Source organism: Ostrea edulis, chromosome 1 (genome assembly GCF_947568905.1).
Source record: "Ostrea edulis chromosome 1, xbOstEdul1.1, whole genome shotgun sequence".
Taxonomy (NCBI): Eukaryota; Metazoa; Mollusca; class Bivalvia; order Ostreida; family Ostreidae; genus Ostrea; species Ostrea edulis.
In genome coordinates this window covers 82,252,380-82,275,646 of record NC_079164.1, presented here as the reverse complement: position 1 = coordinate 82,275,646, position 23,267 = coordinate 82,252,380, and the positions used below count along the sequence as shown (strand labels likewise).

The 23,267-nt window shown below is 37.0% G+C and overlaps 1 protein-coding gene across 3 annotated transcripts in view; it reads right to left on the bottom strand.

Moving 5' to 3' along the window:
* The window catches only part of LOC125678656 (short transient receptor potential channel 7-like), a 139,341-nt gene that overhangs the window by 23,748 nt on the left and 92,326 nt on the right, over nucleotides 1-23,267 (bottom strand). For 2 of the 3 annotated variants that reach the window (XM_048917274.2, XM_048917267.2), the window contains 3 exons: nucleotides 10,311-10,469; nucleotides 6,863-7,354; nucleotides 1,119-1,292 (listed from right to left, as the gene is read on the bottom strand). In XM_048917274.2, the coding sequence (XP_048773231.1) occupies nucleotides 1,119-1,292; nucleotides 6,863-7,354; nucleotides 10,311-10,469 (825 nt within the window). Of the gene's footprint in view, nucleotides 1-1,118; nucleotides 1,293-6,862; nucleotides 7,355-10,310; nucleotides 10,470-21,381; nucleotides 21,490-23,267 lie in introns of those variants that run through there. The other variant, XM_048917283.2, reaches the window with a different exon arrangement.

Below are 23,267 nucleotides of genomic sequence, written 5' to 3'. Positions count from 1 at the left end.
GCATTTAGATTTTATACAGTATCAGCACTCTTACAAATAAATACTATATACTAAGATTAGCCCCACCCTGGGGTCAGAACCCCTACCCCGGGGATAATCAACTTTACAATTTTGGTAAAGGACTACCTGCTCTTTCTAAATATCCATTTAGTTTCAATCTAGTATCAATAGCACTAACGAAGATGTGTTTCACACATAAACACTATATAGTCGGTTTGGCCTCACCCTGGGGTCAGAACCCTTACCCCGGGGATCATGAAATTTACAATTTCGGTAGAGGCCTTCCTGCTCTACATCACTATGTATTTAGTTTTTATTAAACATGTGTGCTTGTTGAGAAAAAGATTTTTGAAAATTGGTCAATTTTTGGCAGTTTTTGCCCGGCCCCTAAGGTCCCAGTGGTGCAGGAATCCTGAAATTTACAGTTTATGTCCCCTTGTCCCAAAGATGCTTCATACCTAAGAAATGAAGAGTAGTTATCAAGAAAAAGTTAAACATTTCTATTGTTCACACATTTAATAACTGACCATTTTGGCCCCACCCTAATATCACAACCCCTACCCCGGTGTGCATCAAAGTTTCAATTGTAGTAAACGACTATCTGCTCTTTCTAAATATCCATTTAGTTTTAATTTAATATCAATAGCACTAAAGAAGAGTAATTTGAGTGTTTTAAACATAAACAATATATACCAAGTTTGGCGCCACACTGGGGTCAGAACCCCGGGGGTCATGAAATTTATAATTTTGGTAGAAGCTTCCTCGTTCATCATTACTATATACTCACTTTCTCTGCTATATGCCCTGGAGTAAAGAATAAGATTTTTGAAGAAATACATCAATTTTACAGTTTTTATCCCAAAATTAAGGCCCCTTAGGATGGTGGTCATGAAATTTACAATTTTCGGTCTCCTTTACCTACAGATGCTACATACTACATTTGGTCAAGATTGACCCAGTAGTTTCCGGGAAGAAGCTGTTAACGGATGACGAACGACGGACGCAGATCAATAGCAATAAGTCACCTGAGTGACTCCGGTGACCTAAAAACCTCAAACACACAAACAAACGCACAAACAAAAACTTCATATACATGTACATACATACTAGCTCCGTACCTTTTTCTCCTTGTAGAAAAGTGCAAGTTTAAATCTCGCTAAACTCTCGTATTGATTAAACCTTGGTTTCCCCGCCTTATTTAAAATAATTTCCAGTTCCGGTTGGGTTCGAACACGGTCCAGCAACTTTACAGTATATTCACTCAACTGTTCCGCCAAATCTTTGTACTCTTTCTGTAACAAGGAAGATAAAGCTAAAAAAATATTTGAAACGGTGATGATTCTGCCAGCAGATTTTTTTTCTTTGTTAAAGCATACACTATCAAATCAAAGAGTTAGATATTCAGAATGCAATATTTGGATTAATCATTAAATGTATAAAATTCGCATCATATTCTCGAGGTACATGTAACTGAATGCAATTCTTTTTCTCACGGCGTAAAAAACAAAAACCCTAAAGCAATTTTACATATTAGAGGGATATGTGGATATTTTGTTTTCAATCTATTGGTATCTTATATTATATTTCTATGCTATATTGCTTCATGGTAACGTTTTTACAACCAGATTGCTATATCTATCAATAAAGAATTAATCTTAGCCCTTTACTGGACAAGGTCTACAAATATTAGTACATTGCCTTGATTAATTTAATCGATTTTCTTTGAAGCTTTGCAATCGCGACAGAGAGAATTTTTTTTTTTTATATGATTAAGGTTTTACTATTGCAGGTATTGCACAACAGTTAGTGATTGCAGGGTTGATGAAAACTTGTCGTTTCCATGGAGAAATGGTTTTCATCGAAAAGGGAAAAAGGCCCGTTTATTTGTTTAAAATCCACTTCAATCAGAAAACATGTTCAGTATACACGGAGGGATACCTGTAATTACAGCATTTTTTTTCAAAAGAAAAAGGAAAGTTATTTAATTCCATTTAGAATTACTCTCAATTTAAAATTCAGGGTCATAACTCATAACAAGAACTCGCAGTTTCCAGTTGCCATTTGGATGATTATATACAGAGTTTATAGTTTTTGTGACATGCCAACACATGTAATCACGATCTCATTTTCTTCTGTTTCTTGCCTTTTATCAAATTTGGAAAAATGAAAATGATCGATAGTTCCATAACTATCCACTGAATATTATTTAGGACTGATTATTGAATGTATACCGTCTACACAGTATTCTCAATTCCAAGTTCGAAAATGAGAAATACAGAAAAGCATAGACACGGCCTTCGGGCGTAAAATAAGAGCTAAATGGATTTTTTCTACCGAAAGATTCATTTTGCAGAGACTTCTAAAGAGCAGTACTTCATTCTCAGGACGATACACACTATATTCCACAAATACACACGGTGTCAATATTCCAGAAGAAAATGAAGTTACCATGTACTGATAAAGCGGCGAAAGAGAAAGGGAAAAGATGTTCTGTCGTTTTGCAAAACGAAGAGGAAACAGCGATCACAATTTGCATTATAACAATATAGCGTTAATGTTATAATGGAAGGGGAATTACACCGTACAGTTACACCATTATAGCTTTAATGTTATAATGAAAGAGGAAGTACACCGTACAATTTCAACAATATAGCGTTAATGTTATAATGAAAGTGGAAGTGCACCGTACAAATACACCAATATAGCGTTAATGTTATAATGAAAGGGGAATTACATCGTGCAATTACACCAATATAGCGTTAATGTCATAATGAAAGTGGAAATGCATCGTACAAATACACCAATATAGCGTTAATGTTATAATGAAAGAGGAAGTACACCGTTCAATTACACCAATATAGCGTTAATGTTATAATGAAAGAGGAAGTACACCGTACAATTTTACCATTATAGCGTTAATGTTATAATGAAAGAGGAAGTACACCGTTCAATTACACCAATATAGCGTTAATGTTATAATGAAAAAGGAAGTGCACCGTACAATTACACCGATATAGTGTTCATGTTTAAATGAAAACGGAATTATACTGTATATTCATGTTAAAGGGGCATGGACAAGACTTGACCTGAATTTTTTCTTCAAATTTTACTTTTCCATACTAAAGTTTACAATGCTTAACTTAGGTATTTCTAATGATCAGCAAAAATTTGAATGTCAGTTGTCAAGGTACATAGGAAATAGAGAGCTCACAATCCTTTGTTATGTAAACAAGGATCGTGCAGTGTTTCTGTTTACATAGAGTAAGTTTCGTTTAAAGCAGATTTTTTTTTCCATTTAAAAGTTAATTTTGAACACAATTAAATAGTTTCCAGTCTTTGGCACATCTCATTTTGTTTTAAACATACAGTTTCCTATTAAGTAATCTATATGTAAACAAAAAACAAGGCGCGAGCCTTGTATATACAACAAAGAATTGTGAGTGTTGTATCTGACTTGTAACTCAACTGATATTTAAATTTTGGATGGCCGTTAGAAATACTTTAGTTAAGCATCGTAAACAATAAATATGAAGAAACAAAATTTGAAAATTTTCAGTTCAAATCGTGTCCACAGGAAGAACGATTACACTAAAATAGCGTAAATGTTCAGAAGAAAAGGGAGTTACACTGTACAATTACACTAAAATAGCGTACAATTTCATTAAAATAGCGTACAATCACACTAAAATAGCGCACAATCACACTAAAATAGCGTACAATTACACTAAAATAGCGTACAATTACACTAAAATACCGTACAATCACACTAAAATACCGTACAATTACACTAGAATAGCGTACAATTACACTAAAATACCGTACAATTACACTAGAATAGTGTACAATAACACTAAAATACCGTACAAATTACAATTACACTAGAATACCGTACAATTACACGAATATAGCGTTGAACGTTGAGAAGGAAAGGGAATTACTCAAATGTAGTATTAATGTTCAGAAAAAAAGGAAGTACAATTACAATAACAGAAACATCAAAAGAAAACAAGATGTGTTTGTGAAACACAATAGCCCCCGATAATGGCCAATTCCAAAGATGACCAAGGTCACCAGGACAAATATCTTGGTACCAGTAGAAATATTTTCTCACAAGAAATGCTCATGTGCAATATGAACGCTCTAATACATGTATTTACCATTTAGAAGTTATGACCAATGTCATTTTTTTAAACAGTAGGTCAAATGCCAATATCAGAATGTTTAGTACCAACAGAAAGGTCTTAACATAAGGAATACTCATGTGAAATATCAAAGCCCTGGCACTTACTGTTCAAAAGTTATTAGCAAGGTTAAAGCTTCAGACAGAATGACAGACAAGGACAAAAACAATATGCCCCCGACTTTCGGGGCATAAAAAGAGACAACAAACGTCACTGATAAATACACACAGCGACATTGTTCAAAACAGAGGGGAAAGAGAGTACACTGCAATAAAACATAATGTTCAAATTAGAAAGGAAAATTTTAATACAATATCTTATCGTTGTGGTAGGCTGTAGATTTGGTGATTTGTTATTTGTTACAGGATATAAAAATATAATTTTATCGATCTGAGGATATTAAGTGAAATAATAAAACACGTACATCATAAGGCAGGAAAAGAAAGAATAATATTTAAATGGTACTCCATTCCTTGCGAGCATCATTCGCTATAACATAATCCAATCGATAAGTTCTGTACGGAAACCTATTTATCTTTTTGAAGTTCCCCGCAAATTTTAACCAATCTAATTTTAGCAGCAGTAAAATATAAGTGCATCTGCATAGAAGTGCGTGGTCATAATTTTTTTTTTAGATTTAAACCCGTATTGTGGCTAATTATCACACTATTTCGGCGAACTAACTATTAAAATCAATTACTATAAGCATAAGAAAGATGAAATGCATATAATTCTGTATACTTCGGAAACATGCGATGTGTCCTTTAATGCATAATTACATTTTGAATATCTGCCATGTATTTCTTGAAAAATAAAAAAAGCACAGAAACAGTTTAAGTGTATGCCAATTAAATTCAGTGCGCACGTACGTACATAGAAAAAAGACTGCGATGACAGTCGACAGAAAATCAGATAACCACCATGATAGATAATCTCTTTTCCAATAACTTTATTGCCGAGTTACTCTTTTGTTTTGTTGGCTGTTTGAGTATTAAGATAAAAAGAGAAGATGACTCTTTTTTTTCAAATTGTGATCAATCTTCGGATATGATATCTTCATTTGGTGATTACGTGCATCGGTGTCAACATATCTTGTTTTATAATTCTCACCGGATTCTAACAGCATGCAATATCAATTTGTAAAATATATCTGTTTTGTTTTGTAAAATAAACAAAAGGTCATGGCTAACAACGATCGCCCGAGTAATCGTTTTCAACAATCACCAAAAAGATTAATCCATAATTTTTAATTCTGAAAAGGTTCCTTTCTCCTGCTCTTGTAAATCATTGAACTTATCTCGTCGCAAGCATGTGTTTTACGGGTGGATATTGGAACATGTCAGATGAGACCAGAGATTCCCCTATAACGTTTCGTTGTATTGAACTCGCTTTGACAAAGGGAAACACAAAACAAATGATTCAAGGAAGAGAATCTCAACCGTTTTTAAGATATTGGAACATTTCCAACTGGGTGTGGCTAGAAATGACTCCAAGGCCCTTTCTATTTGCCCTGTCACAAGGAGCAAGAAATGATATGGTTTAGGGTTGGTGATCTCAACTGTTTTCAATGTAATGGACCACTTCCGAAAAAGCTGTACAGAGATGTTCCCCTATGTTTCTGTTATATTCAACTGACCTCGCCTTATCACAATCACCAAGAAGGAATTAAATTTTTTACAAGATTCTGAACCATTTCTGTAAAAAGACCCTGCCTTTGATCCCAACTCAACTCCCTGCAGTCCAAGATTTTCAAGAGCAAGGGAGAGTTTAAAACTGTCAAATCAGTCTAACCCAATCGAACATGAAACTATTTTTGAAATATTTCTTCTCTTGTTTTTACTCTGCTAAACTTTGTATCCCTGCTGTGGCCCCATCGTCGGAAACCCACGGTTGATTACGCTCCGTTCCTCTCTCCATCATGATGGAGAGAGGAACGAAGCGTGATGGAGAGAGGAACGAAGCGTAATCAACCGTGGGTTTCCGACGATGCCTCCACCGAGAATACTTTAGGTTTTATATTTTGAAATTACATGTATTATGAAATACCAGGTAGCGAGTTTTGTTTCGATTGTTAAAAAAATGTAACCTATGGTGTACATTTGATTTATCTGTGAATTTTGTTAAAATATGATATCTATATTTAGACGCTTTCCCCATAACAAATCACATGTGCTGTCTATCTATGTATGTAAGAGGGCTATTATACCTGTAGTCCCCTTACTCTAAACGGATTAATACCGTATAGCGGGTTTATTCCGCGGGTCTAAAATTTGACGATTTGCTGGCTGAAAGGTATGCTAATAATTTTAGCGGAATAAATTTTGGCGGACAGGGAATAGTTTTCTCTCTTTCAAATACTGAAGCCGCAATTGAATGCATATTAGGCGATTGAAATTTTGGCAGAAAGCCATGTAACCGCTAAAATAAGCCAAAATTATAGCCCCGTGCAAAAAAAATCCGCTATACGGTATTCTTCATTTCTAACGACCGATTAAAAAATATGCTAGAATGTCTGGAGGTGAACTTTCCACTACACGGTGATCAATACTACTTCCCAGACTCGAATAATCTTTACTTTGCTTAATGATAAGATATCTTGAAAACAATAAACTGTTGGTGCACTCGTTACAAAGAATGCTAGCAATTACATCCTTATAAAGTATACAATCATCCTCACTTACCTTGAAATATTTTTCGACTTTGGACAAATTTTTCAACTCGGCACCGAGTTCAAAAGCCGTCAAAATGGGATCTTTGCTTGACAGCGAGATGTAGGCTTCACTGCCGAGGCCCCTGTACGCATTCAGACGATATTTAGCAGAACGTAGCATGTCGAATTTCATTTTGTTCGTACACTCTTGACATGCACACCGAAATTTGTGTGGTTTTTGAATTATCTCCCCTCTCAGGAGCAATAACTGCACGATCTCGTATTGATTCTTCTGGGCCGCCAAAATCAAGGGCGTGATGTCGGGCGAGAACTGGGATTCTTCGAAACTAGTTTTGAAAAAATGGTCATCATCTCCCAGTTTCTTTCTTTCTTTCCACATTTCCAGATATCTGCGATGTTTTAAAATGGTCTCTGCAATCTGGATATGACTGGCACTAATAGCCTGGAGAACGGCCTCATAGATATGGCGGCCACTGGACCGGTCCAAAAGTACCTCTACCACCTGGCAATGATAGCATTGTGAATAATAATGATCAACTGTAAAAATGATCATAGAATTATAGTATACCAACTGTAAAAATGATCATAGAATTAGAGTGTATCAACTGTAAAAATGATCATAGAATTAGAGTGTATCAACTGTAAAAATGATCACAGAATTATACTGTACCAACTCACGTAGTTACGGTTTTCACCTACATGTATAAGAACATAACTGTTCTCTGGGCATGGGACTAAAAATTAATATCCGGGTCATGTAACAAAATAAAGTTAAGAAATGGTTTATTCCCTAGAAAACGTAAGTTTACAATGAACCAGAATTGAACAGCAAACAGCATGACTATATATATTTTCTTCCTAGTTCAGTGCACACTATCATAAGTATACATACGGAATTTTATAGGACCAATGTTAAATTTACAAATGATAGAGAGAGAGTGTGTGTGAGTTTATCCACTTCAACTTGAGAAATCTGATATGGATGGAGAGTGGAGGATATGTACAATAATACATGTATTGTCAATTTTACAACAATCTGTTTTAAAAGAAGGTAATCTGAAAAAACTTCAAAATCCCCGCTAGACTCGAACCTATGACGTACAGATCAGTAATGGACACGTTTTTTCTCCTCTTTTATTTGAAATGATGGAATCACGAAGCTGGAAGACCGATTAGTTCTTAGAAAGAAGATTGCGATCTGTCGTAAAGATATATATACATCTTTAAAAATAATTGTCATGACTTTGCAAAGGATGCATGCAAGAGATTGTGTGGTTGAAAAGATTATCTGGGATACCTTTATCATTTTTTTTTTTCAAACAGGTGTGATACGAGAGAATTTCAATGTTCGGTGGTGGCAGCCTAGGGCTTTAACTTCTGGAGGCCCGGGCACTAACTTCTGGAGGCCCGGACACTAACTTTTGGTGACCCGGGCTAGATTCTCCATCCCGGTGCCGCGTCAGACCTAAGATGGGTTTTTTCCCGTCACACTTAACCCGGTACGGTGATGTCTTTATATGACTGAAAAAAATTCTAGAATGGGACCTAGCACACAAACCAACAAATAATAGTACATGTATTTGGTAACTGTTTGGAGTTGAATAAATTAATATGTTGGGTAAAGGGTTTATTTATAAATGATATTTAAATAGAAAAATGAACATGAAATATGCTTTATTAGGTTTATTGGTGTGCACTTGAAATGGTTAACTTGTGTGGTCATCTATTATCTTTATTGAAGAACACGAATAGTCAATACCGAAGAAAGGGAGGCTTCCTTAATGTACGATTCAAAGATTTAAATAGCATTAAAAGTATTTCATTTCTCATCTATCTCGACTGTAACATAACCTTCATAGAGATGAATTAATGGTTTATTCTCTTTTATGATAATACGACTTCTTAATTTTAGTGAGCATCATATTGTAATGTTTGAAAAATAGGAAGACGGGAAATCAACCCTATATCGATAAACGAATTGTGATGCATAACCACCCATTGCACCAATAGAATGAATTACACCGAGGCAAAACAGATTGATTCGGGATCCATTTCTACAAACACTTGTTAATTTAAATAACTGTTATCTAATCAATAACCCCAATATGCATAAATCATGACCTGAAGGGTTAGATTTTGTGCAACTGAGAAATTGGTGTTTTAATAGACGAGATGTTATATCTATCGATAAATATCCGCCTCAAAATGATCTATCACTATTTCAGATTTTCATAGTTCCATCTCTAGTCTGTTAACAGCGACAGCCAGTAAAATCTTATCTCAAGTTAATTCGAACATCCGAGATTCATACTACATTGCAAAATTTAATGAGTATTTTAGATTGCATGGTTTGACATATAATATGTATTTATGGTAGATTGTCTAATGCAGTGTATGGATTTATAGCTGGCAATGAAATAGATATATACTATACAAATAAAGACAGACGAGTAGACAAAAAATCACTCTACATTAATCCGTATTTAAATTTGAACGATTTGACGTTTAGGGTTTGGACAAATAATTTAGCGTTGTATTTGGACAAATAATTTAGCGTGGGATGTCCCTTTAAGTAATTTGTGCAGAAGCCGGTTGGTGCCAGGGTGAGAAAAATAATTCATCTGGCGGTGCCAAATAAGTTTCTGGCAGCCACCACAAAAAATTGCGAAGTGGCTGTCAAATAAATAGGAATTTGTAAATTATAGTTTTATGTGGCAGCCGAGCCAAGAAAATCTTATTTGGCGACCGCCACACTCTTATTTGGTGGTGGCCAGATGCAGCCACGTTAAATGTTTTTCTCACATGGCACCAACCGACTTTCGTAGAAAATCAGACGAATAATATACATGAAACTTTAAATTCTGATTTGGTGAATCTTACAGATACTGCACGCATTTACTGTTACGCAAGCTTATAAATATCATACGACTTTATGTCTTTACTTTTACACAGTCAAACAGAGGATTCATATCAATTTTGATATTCGAAAATAAGACGATTAACAATCAGTGATATAATCTGTATCTAACTGGGTATTCAAATTCAAGTTTCTTCGCCAAACACTCGTCATTAGCATTAAAGTCACGGGTCTTTGGGATATAAAGTAACCTTAGAAAACAGTGGTCCTGTGTAGGCGCTCGATAAATAACGCTTATTGGGACGGCTATGAGCACATTACATGTACATAGGTTAAGATATGTGGTACTCACGTACATCAGGTGACGTCTCTACATGAGTGAAAAATTCTCGACTCGGACGTAAAATAACAAACAATACAAACAAAAAATCAAATACTAATAAGACACGGAGATAACTATCGGTTTAGCACAACTTACCATTCTCTCTTAATAGAAATAATTTGTTATTTTACGTCCGATTCGAGAATTTGTACCCAAACTGTGAAATGCTTTATTTCAATTAAACGGTGATTTTAATCACAAATTGAGGCGTGTATTTACCTCCAAGTGTTCATTCTTCACAGCTAGGCGGAGGGCTGTTCTCCCCAGAGCATCAATACAGTCCACGTTCATTTCCGGAGTCTGGTCTAGTATCCTTTTGACGGACGGAATATCACCAAACTCTGCAGCATGGAGAAATTCTTCTTCCACATCAACAAGCTGTGAAGATTGATGACGTTTATAAGAATACACTATGTCAGACAAACACATAAAGTGGTACCGCAGTCTTTTTCTTCCCATGAAGAATTTACATTTCATTACACCCAAATCTCTTACGGATAGTACATTCAGTTCATATTGTATGAATTTCCCATAAGGCAACGGTATTCTACCAATCCATTTGAAAAGGAAATATCACCAAGCGCATGGCCATAGGAGATTAAACGAGCGATCTATGATTGAACCATTCTCTTAGTGTCCCAGTGTCCCAGTGTATCCTTAAACCCGAAGCTTCCATGAATTTGCAACCTGTTTCATTGTTTCAGAATGCCTATCTAAATTACTTGTGCTTAAACTCTAACTAATATCGCAACATTTTCCAGGATAAGCGGAAAAATTGCATATCACTTTGACAACGGTTGATTCCGTCATCAGAAATTTATTTGACTGTTTCACACAAATGCTAATTTATTGGCTGTGACACACTGAATCGAAAAATCCTTAATGACTATTGGAAAACTTTAATGATGCATTGAGAATAATAGAGAATCTGAAGAGAAAATTTACAATACGGTGTAAATAAAATGACGACGAGTCAATTACTTAAACGATAATAATCAGATTTTGACTATGTATGAAATGCTGTCTTTCATGGGGAAAACCGTAATAAAAATTGGAAAATACCACAACACCTTTGAATGTTTTCTCTGATTTGATGCAGTGTAAAAATACTTCCCTGGAGATGAACGCGTAATGAAAATTTAATCCCTAAATGCTAAATTGTGCTTCAAATATGGTGTAAATTCTCAATTCGACGAGAGAATGAATGATTCATTTGCATGCCGTAGTATAAGTTAATTTTACCTGATTTACCTGTAAAAAATCATTGTTTTAATTCTTTTATTAAACAGAAAATCATATATGTAAACTAGTTATTCTAATCATGAAAATATTTTGAAACTCCATTCAAAATTCTACACATGCAAAGCTTTTTGACAGATAAAAATTCAAATCTTCGAAATGTACATAATATAATGTTGAACACAAGGTTTTCCGTGGAATAAAAATTGGTAAAAAGTTGTAAAACAGGACAAAATAGTCAGGGAACAAAGAAATTATCGGAGTCTTGCCAATATCTATCTCAAGATATGTTGAATTTATAGAAAATAGCTTGCAGCTTAATCATGTCATTATAAAGAAATCATGCGCAACCCAATTAACGAAATGCTTTTAAGTATGTGAGTGAAAATGAATATTGATATTGACAACTGAACTTCTGAAACTTGTACCACTTCGATGTCTCGGCATCTTGTAGCAGTCTTCAGTGTCTTAATATCTTGCGCTACTTCTCAGTATCTTGCACCACTTCTCGGTGTCTCACTTCTCGATGTCTCACTTCTCGATATCTCATTATCTCGTACCACTTCTCGGTATCTCACTTATCGGTATCTCAGTATCTTGCACCACTTCTCGGTGTCTCACTTCTCAGTATCTTGCACCACTTCTCGGCATCTTGCACCACTTCTCGGTATCTCGGTATCTTGCACCACTTCTCGGAGTCTCAGTATCTTGCACCACTTCTCGGTATCTCATTATCTCGTACCACTTCTCGGTATCTCAGTATCTTGCACCACTTCTCGGTATCTCGCACCACTTCTCGGTGTCTCACTTCTCGGTATCTCAGTATCTTGCACCACTTCTCGGTGTCTCACTTCTCGATATCTAATTATCTCGTACCACTTCTCGGTATCTCAGTATCTTGCACCACTTCTCGATGTCTCACTTCTCGATATCTCAGTATCTTGCACCATTTCTCGGTATCTCAGTATCTTGCACCACTTCTCGGTGTCTCACTTCTCGGTGTCTCACTTCTCGGTATCTCAGTATCTTGTACCACTTTTCAGCGTTTCAGTTCTCGGTGTCACAGTCAAATTACTTGACAGTACAGCTTTATATAATGCAGTATTGACAAAAATGACTAATATTGTTGAATCTTGATATTGACATAAGCCCCATTCACATGCCCTGATTTACTCACAGGATGCAAATTCTGCATATATGCAAAATCTGCACCCGGGTGTAAATTTGAGCATGTGAACGAAATTGCAAATATGCAAAAGTAAATATACATATGTGCAAATATACACCCGGGTGTAAATCTGCACCTACTCAGACCAGATGCAAATTTACTTTTGCATATGTGTATATTTACTCCTAGTGTATTTTTCGTCATGTGAACGCACACACCGTATACAACGTCACACTCGAGGAATCGTCACTGTGGATCACGAGGGCTTGGCTCTGAAGCGGAGCAAACGCAGTATCACCGAGTATGAGATCGGTTTTCTCATAAAATACATCTTATTTCTGCAAACATCATTTTGCATAAAGTGTCGTAAACATATCTTGATAAATCAAATTTGTCACCGAAGACTACACAGTAAGGGGAAATCCTCCTTCTCAATCGAAAATAATCCGCCATCTTTATCAAACTTTGAGAATCATTGCAATTTGACCCTAATTTGTTAAGTACCATGTGAACGCTTGGCAAATATACTTTTACACAGGGGTGCAAATTTTGCATATATGTAAAATTTGCACCCCGTGAGTAAATCAGAGCATGTGAACGGGGCTATAGACGGAGTAACATATCAATGAATGTGTGCATAAACAATGGAGACATACAGAGCATTCCGTACTAAAGCAGTAACATTGCAGAAGACTTCAGCAGTCAACACGGCGCAAGGAAAGGCAGTGACAACATTATCACCTATTGCTATTCAGAGAAAAGATTTCGATGTTGTGGAAACTGATATGAAAATTAAGAACTTATGCAGCATGAAAGGTGACGATAACGAACAGTGATCGATCTCATAACTCCTATAAGCAATACAAAATTGGGCAAACACGGACCCCTGGACACGCGAGAGGCGAGATAGGGTGCCTAGGAGGAGTAAGCATCCACGGTCGACCGGTCACACCCGCCGTGCCATGTAATGCTTCGCTGAACGCTGTGATCCCGAGCTTGATATAAGTACATGTTATTCACCCAATGCAAGACTCTTGGGTTATAAGGAATTACTTTTATCATAATCGCAAATTTTCGCATCGTATGTATAAGTCTAGAGAACCTTCAAATTTTTTTTTCTGACCCCGGTCTGTTTCAGATAGAAGTTTGTAATGTATTTCAGTCTATCTGGTGGCTTTTGTTCGAAATAGAGAGAATGAAAGACAATAGAAACCACCAGTGAGCGTTTACGGCAGAAAATAGACAACGACTGCAAAGTCGTTTTGACTAGGACTGAAAGATCGTGCAAGATATTGATTTTTGTTTTTCAGCAATTAATTTTTGAATGTCAAAAGTTGTGTTTAACTGTCATATGCAAAACCGCATTTCTACAAGGAAACCTATTATATCTATTATAATTGTTGATAATGAGGTGGACAAGACAAATGCGATAAAAGTTGAAAACATATTTTCAAATATCAAGGAGTTTCTTGGAAGTGTAGAAAAATACCACGATGATAATAATGTACATACATTTCAGATTATTAAAACTATTCTTCGTCCAATTATATTCCTATAAGTTTCAATCCAATTATCGTAGCTAATTGAAATATATGTCTCATCCCGACGAACATTCTCGAACCTATTATCCAAGAACTAAGGCCTACTTCGATTGGAAAATCGGAGTTAACTCGGGTTCATTTAGATATCCGCCAGGGACAAGTGCAAACGACTCTGTAATAAAACTTTATACAAGTCTCGAGTAACTCGAGTTTTAAAGTTTCTCATGTGAAATGGTAGACAAATTCGAAATAAATATTTAATCATTCCTTTTCTCAAACAATGTATGTTAAAAAAAAAAAAAGACCCGCCTACACTGTTTACAGCCATTACTGTGACGTAAACCACGTGATTACATGTGGATTGGACTCAAGTATGATCGGGTAAAATTAACAGAAAAAGTTAAGATAACGAAAGTTGATCAATCTCATAATTCCTACATATAGAGAATACGGACGGCTGGATACTCCAGAGGTGGGATCAGGTGTTTAAGAGTAGTAAACATCCACTGTTGACCGGTCACATCCGCCATGAGCCCTATATCTCTATCAGGTAAACGGAGTAATCCGTAGTCAAATTTAAGTATGTAATAACTATTAAATACCCAAACAATTTATCGTATTTGTGACGTTTTAAGGTTACTCGATACTTTCGATTCCTCCAGTTAACCCGCGTTAACTCGGGTTTGCCAATCAAAGTAGGCCTAAGTGATTATTCGCGATAGCTCATTGGTTAGATTACTCGCTTTGTGACCTCGAGGTCGTGCGTTCGTTAGATTGCTCGCTTTGTGACATCGAGGTCGTGCGTTCGTTAGATTGCTCGCTTTGTGACCTCGAGGTCGAGCTCAGTCGTTAGATTGCTCGCTTTGTGACCTCGAGGTCGTGCGTTCGAGTCCAGTTCCTGCTATGACCACGTCAAATGCATGACTTAGATATGGGTAATGAATGCGTCTTTGCCAAACACTCGGAATTTATAAGCGGGTCTTTCGGATACGACCTTAAGAACGCAGATCTCGTTTTGCGGCAGGCGTTCGCACGTTAAATAACCGTCACTGCTATGGCCTTGAGCGGCAAGCGTAGGTCTAAATCTGCGATACTTTACCTGGTAACGTCCTGATATATATAAGGGGAAAGGTCTTTAAATCCAAATAAGTAATTAGATTTCTTGACTATGGGCGTCAGGTTGAAGTTCACAATGAGACATTGTAGAAAACTATCTGTAATTCGGCGTTTGGCATATACAGACTGGATAAGATATAGATTTTGAATTCAGTAACGCAATCTATTCTGTACCTTTGTTTACAATTTACTATATTTATATTCAATCGCATCGTCCACTCTGTTAGCGGAGAATCGCCCGTCCTACTATTTTACTCGCATCCAACAGAATTGTGAGTTTTGTAAACAGTACTTAATCTTTTTATTTAACCTGCACAATTCGACTTAGGTATACTTTTCTTGTACATCGAAATTAAGGGTCGTCCGCAAGTCCCAAATGCAATGCGATGGCAGATTTTTGGAATTTGGGAAGCGGGTATGTAATTGAGACAAACTGGTTATCAAGTGGGTAATCACCATTCAACTTTCTGTAGAATTAGATCATTTATATCAGAAAGTATCAGGTAACGAATGGTGTCAAAGATCGAGCAAGATCTGGAAGAACCTGTAAAACATATAGTCGGGAAAACAACGCACTCAGAAGGATGGTTAGACCAAACGTTTCCAATATCTCAATTCTAAAAAGGGAACGGTTGCCACATCATTTGGTTTCAACGAGAACAGTGCGGAATCGACTGTAGTCATTTGGTTATCGTACAAGAAGACCCTTAAAGAGACATACCCAACCACACAGCAGCACACATGCAATAGTGTAATGCTCACCAACGCTGGAACTTAACCTCTTCTGAATCCATTCGTCGGACAAGAGTCACTTATTGCTACCTGTCACAGAAGGATGAATACGTGATGACGGCATATGCTGACAAAATATTATAGAGATGATTCCATTTGGTAGTGGATTAGTTATAGCGTGGGGCTGTGTTTCATACGACAGTAAACTGATCTCGTCACACTTAGGGACAACCTTAACGCACAAAATTACCAAAGGGACATTGTTGCTGCAAGTGTTGTATCTCATTTTTACAACCAGTCTCTTCGACCTTAGACAGTGTTTATGGATGACAATACCAGACCACATCGTGCTCGTGTTATGCAGGGTATTTTGCGTACAGAGTCAGGTGAGTCACGGCGGGTGTGACCGGTCGACAGGCGATGCTTACTCCTCCTAGGCACCTGATCCCACCTCTGGTATATCCAGGGGTCCGTATTTTGCCCAACTCTCTATTTTGTATTGCTTATAGGAGTTATGACATTGATCAATGTTCGTTATCTTCGCCTTTCTTGTGACACTACCATGGTCTGTTCAAAGTCCAGATTTGAACCCTATTGAGCACATTTGAGATATCAATGGTCGCCGGGTTTGTCAAAGGACATCGCTACTTCAAACATTAGATGAACTGACACAGGCACGGCATCAGGAGTGACAAGCTCTAGCAATCGTAACTACTCGGCTATTTCCGTAACCGCAAATGAACCTCGTATGTAAATCGACGCCATCAGTTTGTTGTTACGTATACATAAACGTAACTTTGACGTCACAGTCGTACGTTACACTATGAAACGTGAACTTTCAAATGCATCTAAGATATTATACACATCTAAGGTATTGTACCACTATCAATTTCCACTTACATGTTATGTATTAGAGTGAATAAGACGTCAATGATACCAAAACTGAATCTGTGGTGAAAATATAAATAACATATTATTCAGGGATTCGGCTCTGGCCTTTTAAAACTCTCATCCACGGGCGTGCTTCCGGCGAAGAAATGCATTGATTTACCGGTTACGGAGAAAGACGAGCGCGTGATCCGATTGAAGCTCTAGCAACAACATCAATTTCAACGTTTAAAAACATGACCAGAGCCCGTCATTTGTGTGAACGGAAGTAACATTAAATACTGGAGGAAAACCCTGATTTGTTTAAAATTTACAACATGTTAACCTTATTGAACTCTATTTCATTTATGATAGACGTCTGAATCAATAGATATTTACAGTAGAATTTACTTGAATTATCACGTCTTTTTATCTTTGAAAAAGAATGACAATGAATATGCACATTTATTGGTGGTATTTTTACGTTTTTAGAGAGATCAAGTGATGCTATTTAACATAACGTAAAACATGAAAATACTGTGAAATTAATCATATTAAGAAAAAAAATGGTGTTCGATATCTTTTTCATGTGTATATCTAGTGTTTAGAGCACCAGGTTTCTCGCTCTCGTGTTTTTTGTAAACACGGCGTGATAGGCTTATTGACGGAAATGGCAAATATATAAATCTAAATAACCCCATGATTACGTGTCGTCCAAGTCTTGTTCGTCAAAATATTTTCCCCAGAGACATTTAACACACAACTGCATTCCGAAATTGTAGAATTAGCGAAATGAATGATATATATTGATATATATATATATATATAATATATATATATATATATATATATATATATATATATATATATATATATATATATATATATATATACACACAGAATATGAAAGCTCTATTTCAAGGAAATATTAGATAGGTATGATTTTCATAAAGTAGGTCAAACTTCCAGGTCAAGGTCACAAGATCACACACCTTTGCATCACATAAAAAGTTTTTCCGTAAAAAATGTATATACAAACTATGAAAGCCCTAGCTTAAATAGTTCAAGAGGTATTTTTAAAGATTTTCCGTATTTATCAGCACATAACACTTTGATCCCCTATTTTGACCCCACCCTAGCACCGGGCACAATGAATTGCAAAAACTTGAATCTACTCTGGTAGGAAACTTTCCGGTATTAAATTGCCGGTCGCAGTAACTCAGTGGTAGAACGTTTGCTTCGTAACCGGGAGGTCTTCAGTTTGAGCCACGCTCGTACCATCGCCGCGTCAAACTTAACATAGGTAGTGTCTGCTCCTTCGCCAAACGCTCGGCATTTGTAATATTGAGAAGCGTGGGTCTATTGGATATGACCTTAAAAACGGAGGTCCCCTGTCTCGGTTGACACTCACTGTTACGGCTCTCAGCGCTAAGCATACGTCTAAATCTGTGCTACTTCACCTACAACTGGTGACGTCTCAAGAAAAATTCTCGACGGGAAGTAAAACAAACATTCAATCAGACGTGTTCATATTCATTTGATGCAAACTAGGTATAAACTTTGATGAAATGAATTCCCCTATATAAACTAGGTATAAACATTGATGAAATGAATTCCCCTATCCATAAGCTCGTGATGAAAGGCAGAGAGATATCATAACGAAAGGGTGATTTCTGGTGGGTACCACGGCCACCACAACACCTCTCCAAAACCCTCCTAAATCCGTTATTGCAAAATCTGACCAAAATACATTACTTTCAAGTTCCTTAAAAAGCATATGAAAAGAAACTACCGGTGAAAATGAGTACTACTTTAATCTAAAGAACGGAGAAGAAAACCAGGATCTGACTTTGTGTGTCGGTTACCAGCTGGTACATGCAGTTTCTTTAGAAGTGATTGAAGGACTGGGAAAGCACAAAAGATTCCGATTACACATTATATAAGCATCCATATAAACATTTTGTTATTTATAGAATTTTGGGTTATGATTCAACATATTAAGTCCAAGTATACATTACAATCGCTATAATCCTAAGTATTAAAGTGGTTATACAATTAAAGAAAATACATCCTCTACCAAAGTGTTTACAAAGAGTCAAAGTCATAATAGCCGAAACTTGGATGCTATCTTATTAACAGCAAAACTCAGTCACACAACACACGGTGGACTAGGTTCCTGTCAAAAACACGCGGTGGATTAGGTTCCTCTCAGTCACACAACATACGGTGGACTAGGTTCCTCTAAGTCACACACCACATGGTGGACTAGGTTCCTCTCAGTCACACACCAAACGGTGGACTAGGTTCCTGTCAAAAACATGCGGTGGACTAGGTTCCTCTCAGTCACACAACACACGGTGGACTAGGTTCCTCTCAGTCACACAACACACGGTGGACTAGGTTCCTGTCAAAAACAAGCGGTGTACTAGGTTCCTCTCAGTCACACAACACACAGTGGACTTGGTTCCTATCACACAACACACGGTGGATTAGGTTCCTCTCAGTCACACAACACACAGTGGACTAGGTTCCTCTCAGTCACACATCACACGGTGGATTAGGTTCCTCTCAGTCACACAACACACGGTGGACTAGGTTCCTCTCAGTCACACAACACACGGTGGACTAGGTTCCTGTTACACAACACACGGTGTACTAGGTTCCTGTCACACAACACACGGTGGACTAGGTTCCTCTCAGTCACACAACACACGGTGGACTAGGTTCCTCTCAGTCACACAACACACGGTGGACTAGGTTCCTATCACACAACACACGGTGGACTAGGTTCCTCTCAGTCACACAACACACGGTGGACTAGGTTCCTATCACACAACACACGGTGGATTAGGTTCCTCTCAGTCACACAACACACGGTGGACTAGGTTACTCTCAGTCACACATCACACGGTGGACTAGGTTCCTATCACACAACACACGGTGGACTAGGTTCCTCTCAGTCACACAACACACGGTGGACTAGGTTCCTATCACACAACACACGGTGGATTAGGTTCCTCTCAGTCACACAACACACGGTGGACTAGGTTACTCTCAGTCACACATCACACGGTGTACTAGGTTCCTGTCACACAACACACGGTGGACTAGGTTCCTCTCAGTCACACAACACACGGTGGACTAGGTTCCTCTCAGTCACACAACACACGGTGGACTAGGTTCCTCTCAGTCACACAACACACGGTGGACTAGGTTCCTGTCAATCACACAACACACGGTGGACTAGGTTCCTGTCACACAACACACGGTAGACTAGGTTCCTCTCAGTCACACAACACACAGTGGACTAGATTCCTCAGACAAAATAATTTAAAACAGATAGGACATTGATTTCATAAATAACGAAAACGATTACGGCAATGAACATCAACTGATGTAAATGTAAGTTTTGCAATTTGTGAAATAGGTCTCCTAAAAGAGATAATTCTATACTGATAATAACGTATTATCATATATGTCATTGCGGCTACTTGTTGATTAACTCACAAGCGAGGATGTAAAACAGAATGTAGAGTATTTATCATCCTTTAACATCGTACTAGTTTTTCCACATGTCTGTTGAAATAGGAAAATATAAATCAAATTCCCGTTGCTATAGATTTTTATAAATTTAAGTTAAAATATATACTTTGATATTTCTCTTGTTTTCATGCCTATTTCATACGGTTTAAAAATGGGCTAATTATCAATAATTTATTTTTAGACGACATTCGTAAACCCTGTCTTTCATTCTTTGTAAATTAAAATACCAAGGATCTTGACATTGTGGAAAACCAGAGATGACTCACAGAGTTTGAAATCATCATCGTAAAGGTATGTAGTGGATTCTACATTAAAGTGAAAGGGGAATCCATATTAAAATATTTACATGTCAAATATTTCTTTATGAAAGGTGAAGATAACGAACAGTGATCAATCTCACAAATCCCATAAGCAATACAAAGTAGATAGTTGGACAAACACGGACCCCTGGACACACCAGAGGTGGGATCACGTGCCTAGGAGGAGTAAGCATCCCCTGTCGACCGGTCACACCCGCCGTAAGCCCTATATCTTGATCAGTGTTATAAATCAATATGATAGGCATTTGCCCGTGAACGTGCCGCAGTTCTAAATAATACGCGGATGAATACAAAACTACTAGTACTTGATAGATATAATACGTATATTTTGACGGCTGGGAATTTCGACAGAAATGAAAGTAGAATGTAAATATAAGAAATAAATTTCAGTTTTGAAAATACATGAAGATATGCACTGCATCGCTTGACGCCGCTTCCTGAAGTATGCCGACGTAAAACGATGCAGTTAATACCCTTATGTATTTTCAATACGGAAGTTTATTTCCTAAACGTATTCCTATGATTTTAGTGACTACTATATTATTGTAAATGCATGAAGTGGATTTCATAATAAAGTGAAGATGAAGTTAAAAGAAAATGGAGAAGACAATGGATACGTGCAAAATTCATATTCGATAACCTGTCAATGTTACCAAATAGCCTAAGGGATAAGTTTTATGGAAATCTTACATTGCATTTGTCACAAAAGAATTTCTAAAAGACGAAATTCATCATAAAACAAATCCATTAAGTTTTAAACTTACATGTTTACGAAAATTGTACATTTTCTCCATTCTGTTAAATTATTTGACACCCTTTATCCAGAAAATAACGATGACAAGTTACTTCCATAATTAGACAATTAGACATGTAAAACAATTAACAATGTGCTTGTGAATCCCTATGTGTGACAGGAGGACAGGCCAAGTGCCAGCACGTGATTCCCGCATCAGAAAAAGTGGAGTGTTTTCAAGTAATTGTACACAGTAAGAATTTCATGAAACAGAAAGACTTTGAAGACTGAATTTCAAGAACTAACATCTACTCACAGACTACTGCTCACGATATCAGATCCATATCTGAACCAAATTATACGAGCTTGTATTTATGGACGATACGATGGGTCACTAAAATTCTGGTATTTTTTGAAGAATTTAATAATACGAAATTATTTACTTACATATATAAATGTGATAAATTGTTTGATTGAATATTCCTCAAGTCTGTTGGAATACCCAGGACGAATTTTAAAAAACCCCACATGCGATTAAAAGAGGCATTTTGCTCCTATGAATGAGACTAAATAATAAAAAAAAAGTTTAGGTCTTTACGCATATTTTTTCTATGAAATTAAATAGGGGGAGGGTAACTAATTTTTTGACTGTTCATGATCACGTGAATGAACTTCATGTCACCACACATGATAATATATGGACATTCATAAATTATTTAAGGAAAATATATTGATTTGTGGTCTTGTCTTATTCAGTGCATTCACGGAAAATAAATTTTTGAATTGTTTAAATATTACCTCTTTGAAAACGAAATTAATACACTGCACGCTCTTTAAATTGTTATTACAATTTTTCATATCAGTCTAACTCTGAATAATAACGAGCTATACCTGTTGGGATGCCAACACAAATGTCCCCGGACACCTCCCGAAGTCGGAAATGGTGACAGAAAAAATTGATGCCAGATATGAACTCGGGATCCTCAATTAATTCTATAAACAAAATTTGGTTAAAATCTGACAAATTTGATTAATTGACATCCATTTTTAAAAGACGGCCATTTTGAAACTTATCGAAAATTGAATGGAGAGTAATACTGGTGCTGTACCGTGGGTATCCGGGTTAGAATAAGTCCTCAGTGCCCCTTGCTTGTCGTAAGAGGCGACTAAATGGGGCAGTCCTTTCGGGGGAGACCGCAAAAACCGAGGTCCCGTGTCACAGCAGGTGTGGCACGATAAAGATTCCTTCCTGCTCTAAGGCCGTAAGTGCCGAGCATAGGCCTAAATTTTGCAGCCCTTAGCTGGCAAGGGTGACGTCTCCATATGTATGAAAAAATCCCCAGAGGGATGTTAATTAATATTCAATAAATCATGCTGGAAATGAACTCTGGACCTCAATTGACCCCATCGTCGGAAACCCACGTTTGATTACGCTTCGTTCCTCTCTCCATCAACCCATCGTCGGAAACCCATGGTTGATAACGCTTCGTTCCTCTCTCCATCAACATTGTGATGGAGAGAGGAACGAAGCGTAATCAAACATGGGTTTCCGACGATGAACTGACCACAGAACCAAAATTTCGTAGAAATATTCCTGTTTATGGCGGCCATTTTGAAAATGGCTGCTCAAAAAATTTTGATACTAGAAATGGACTAAGGGTCATCAAATTACCCTAGAAATAGAATTTTGTTGAAATCCGACAACCTTGATATTTTGACGTATTTTGGCAGCGATTTTGAATTTGCAGCCATCTTGAAAGTTGATTGCACCCCTCCTCATGACCCCCTCTCTATTAGCCAACAAAGTTTGAATTAGATCTGTTTAAGCACTCTCATAAAATCGCTCGGACAAATTTCTCACTAAAGAAAAGGAATAATAATGATAAGAAAATAAGAATAATAAGAAACGGAGCAAAA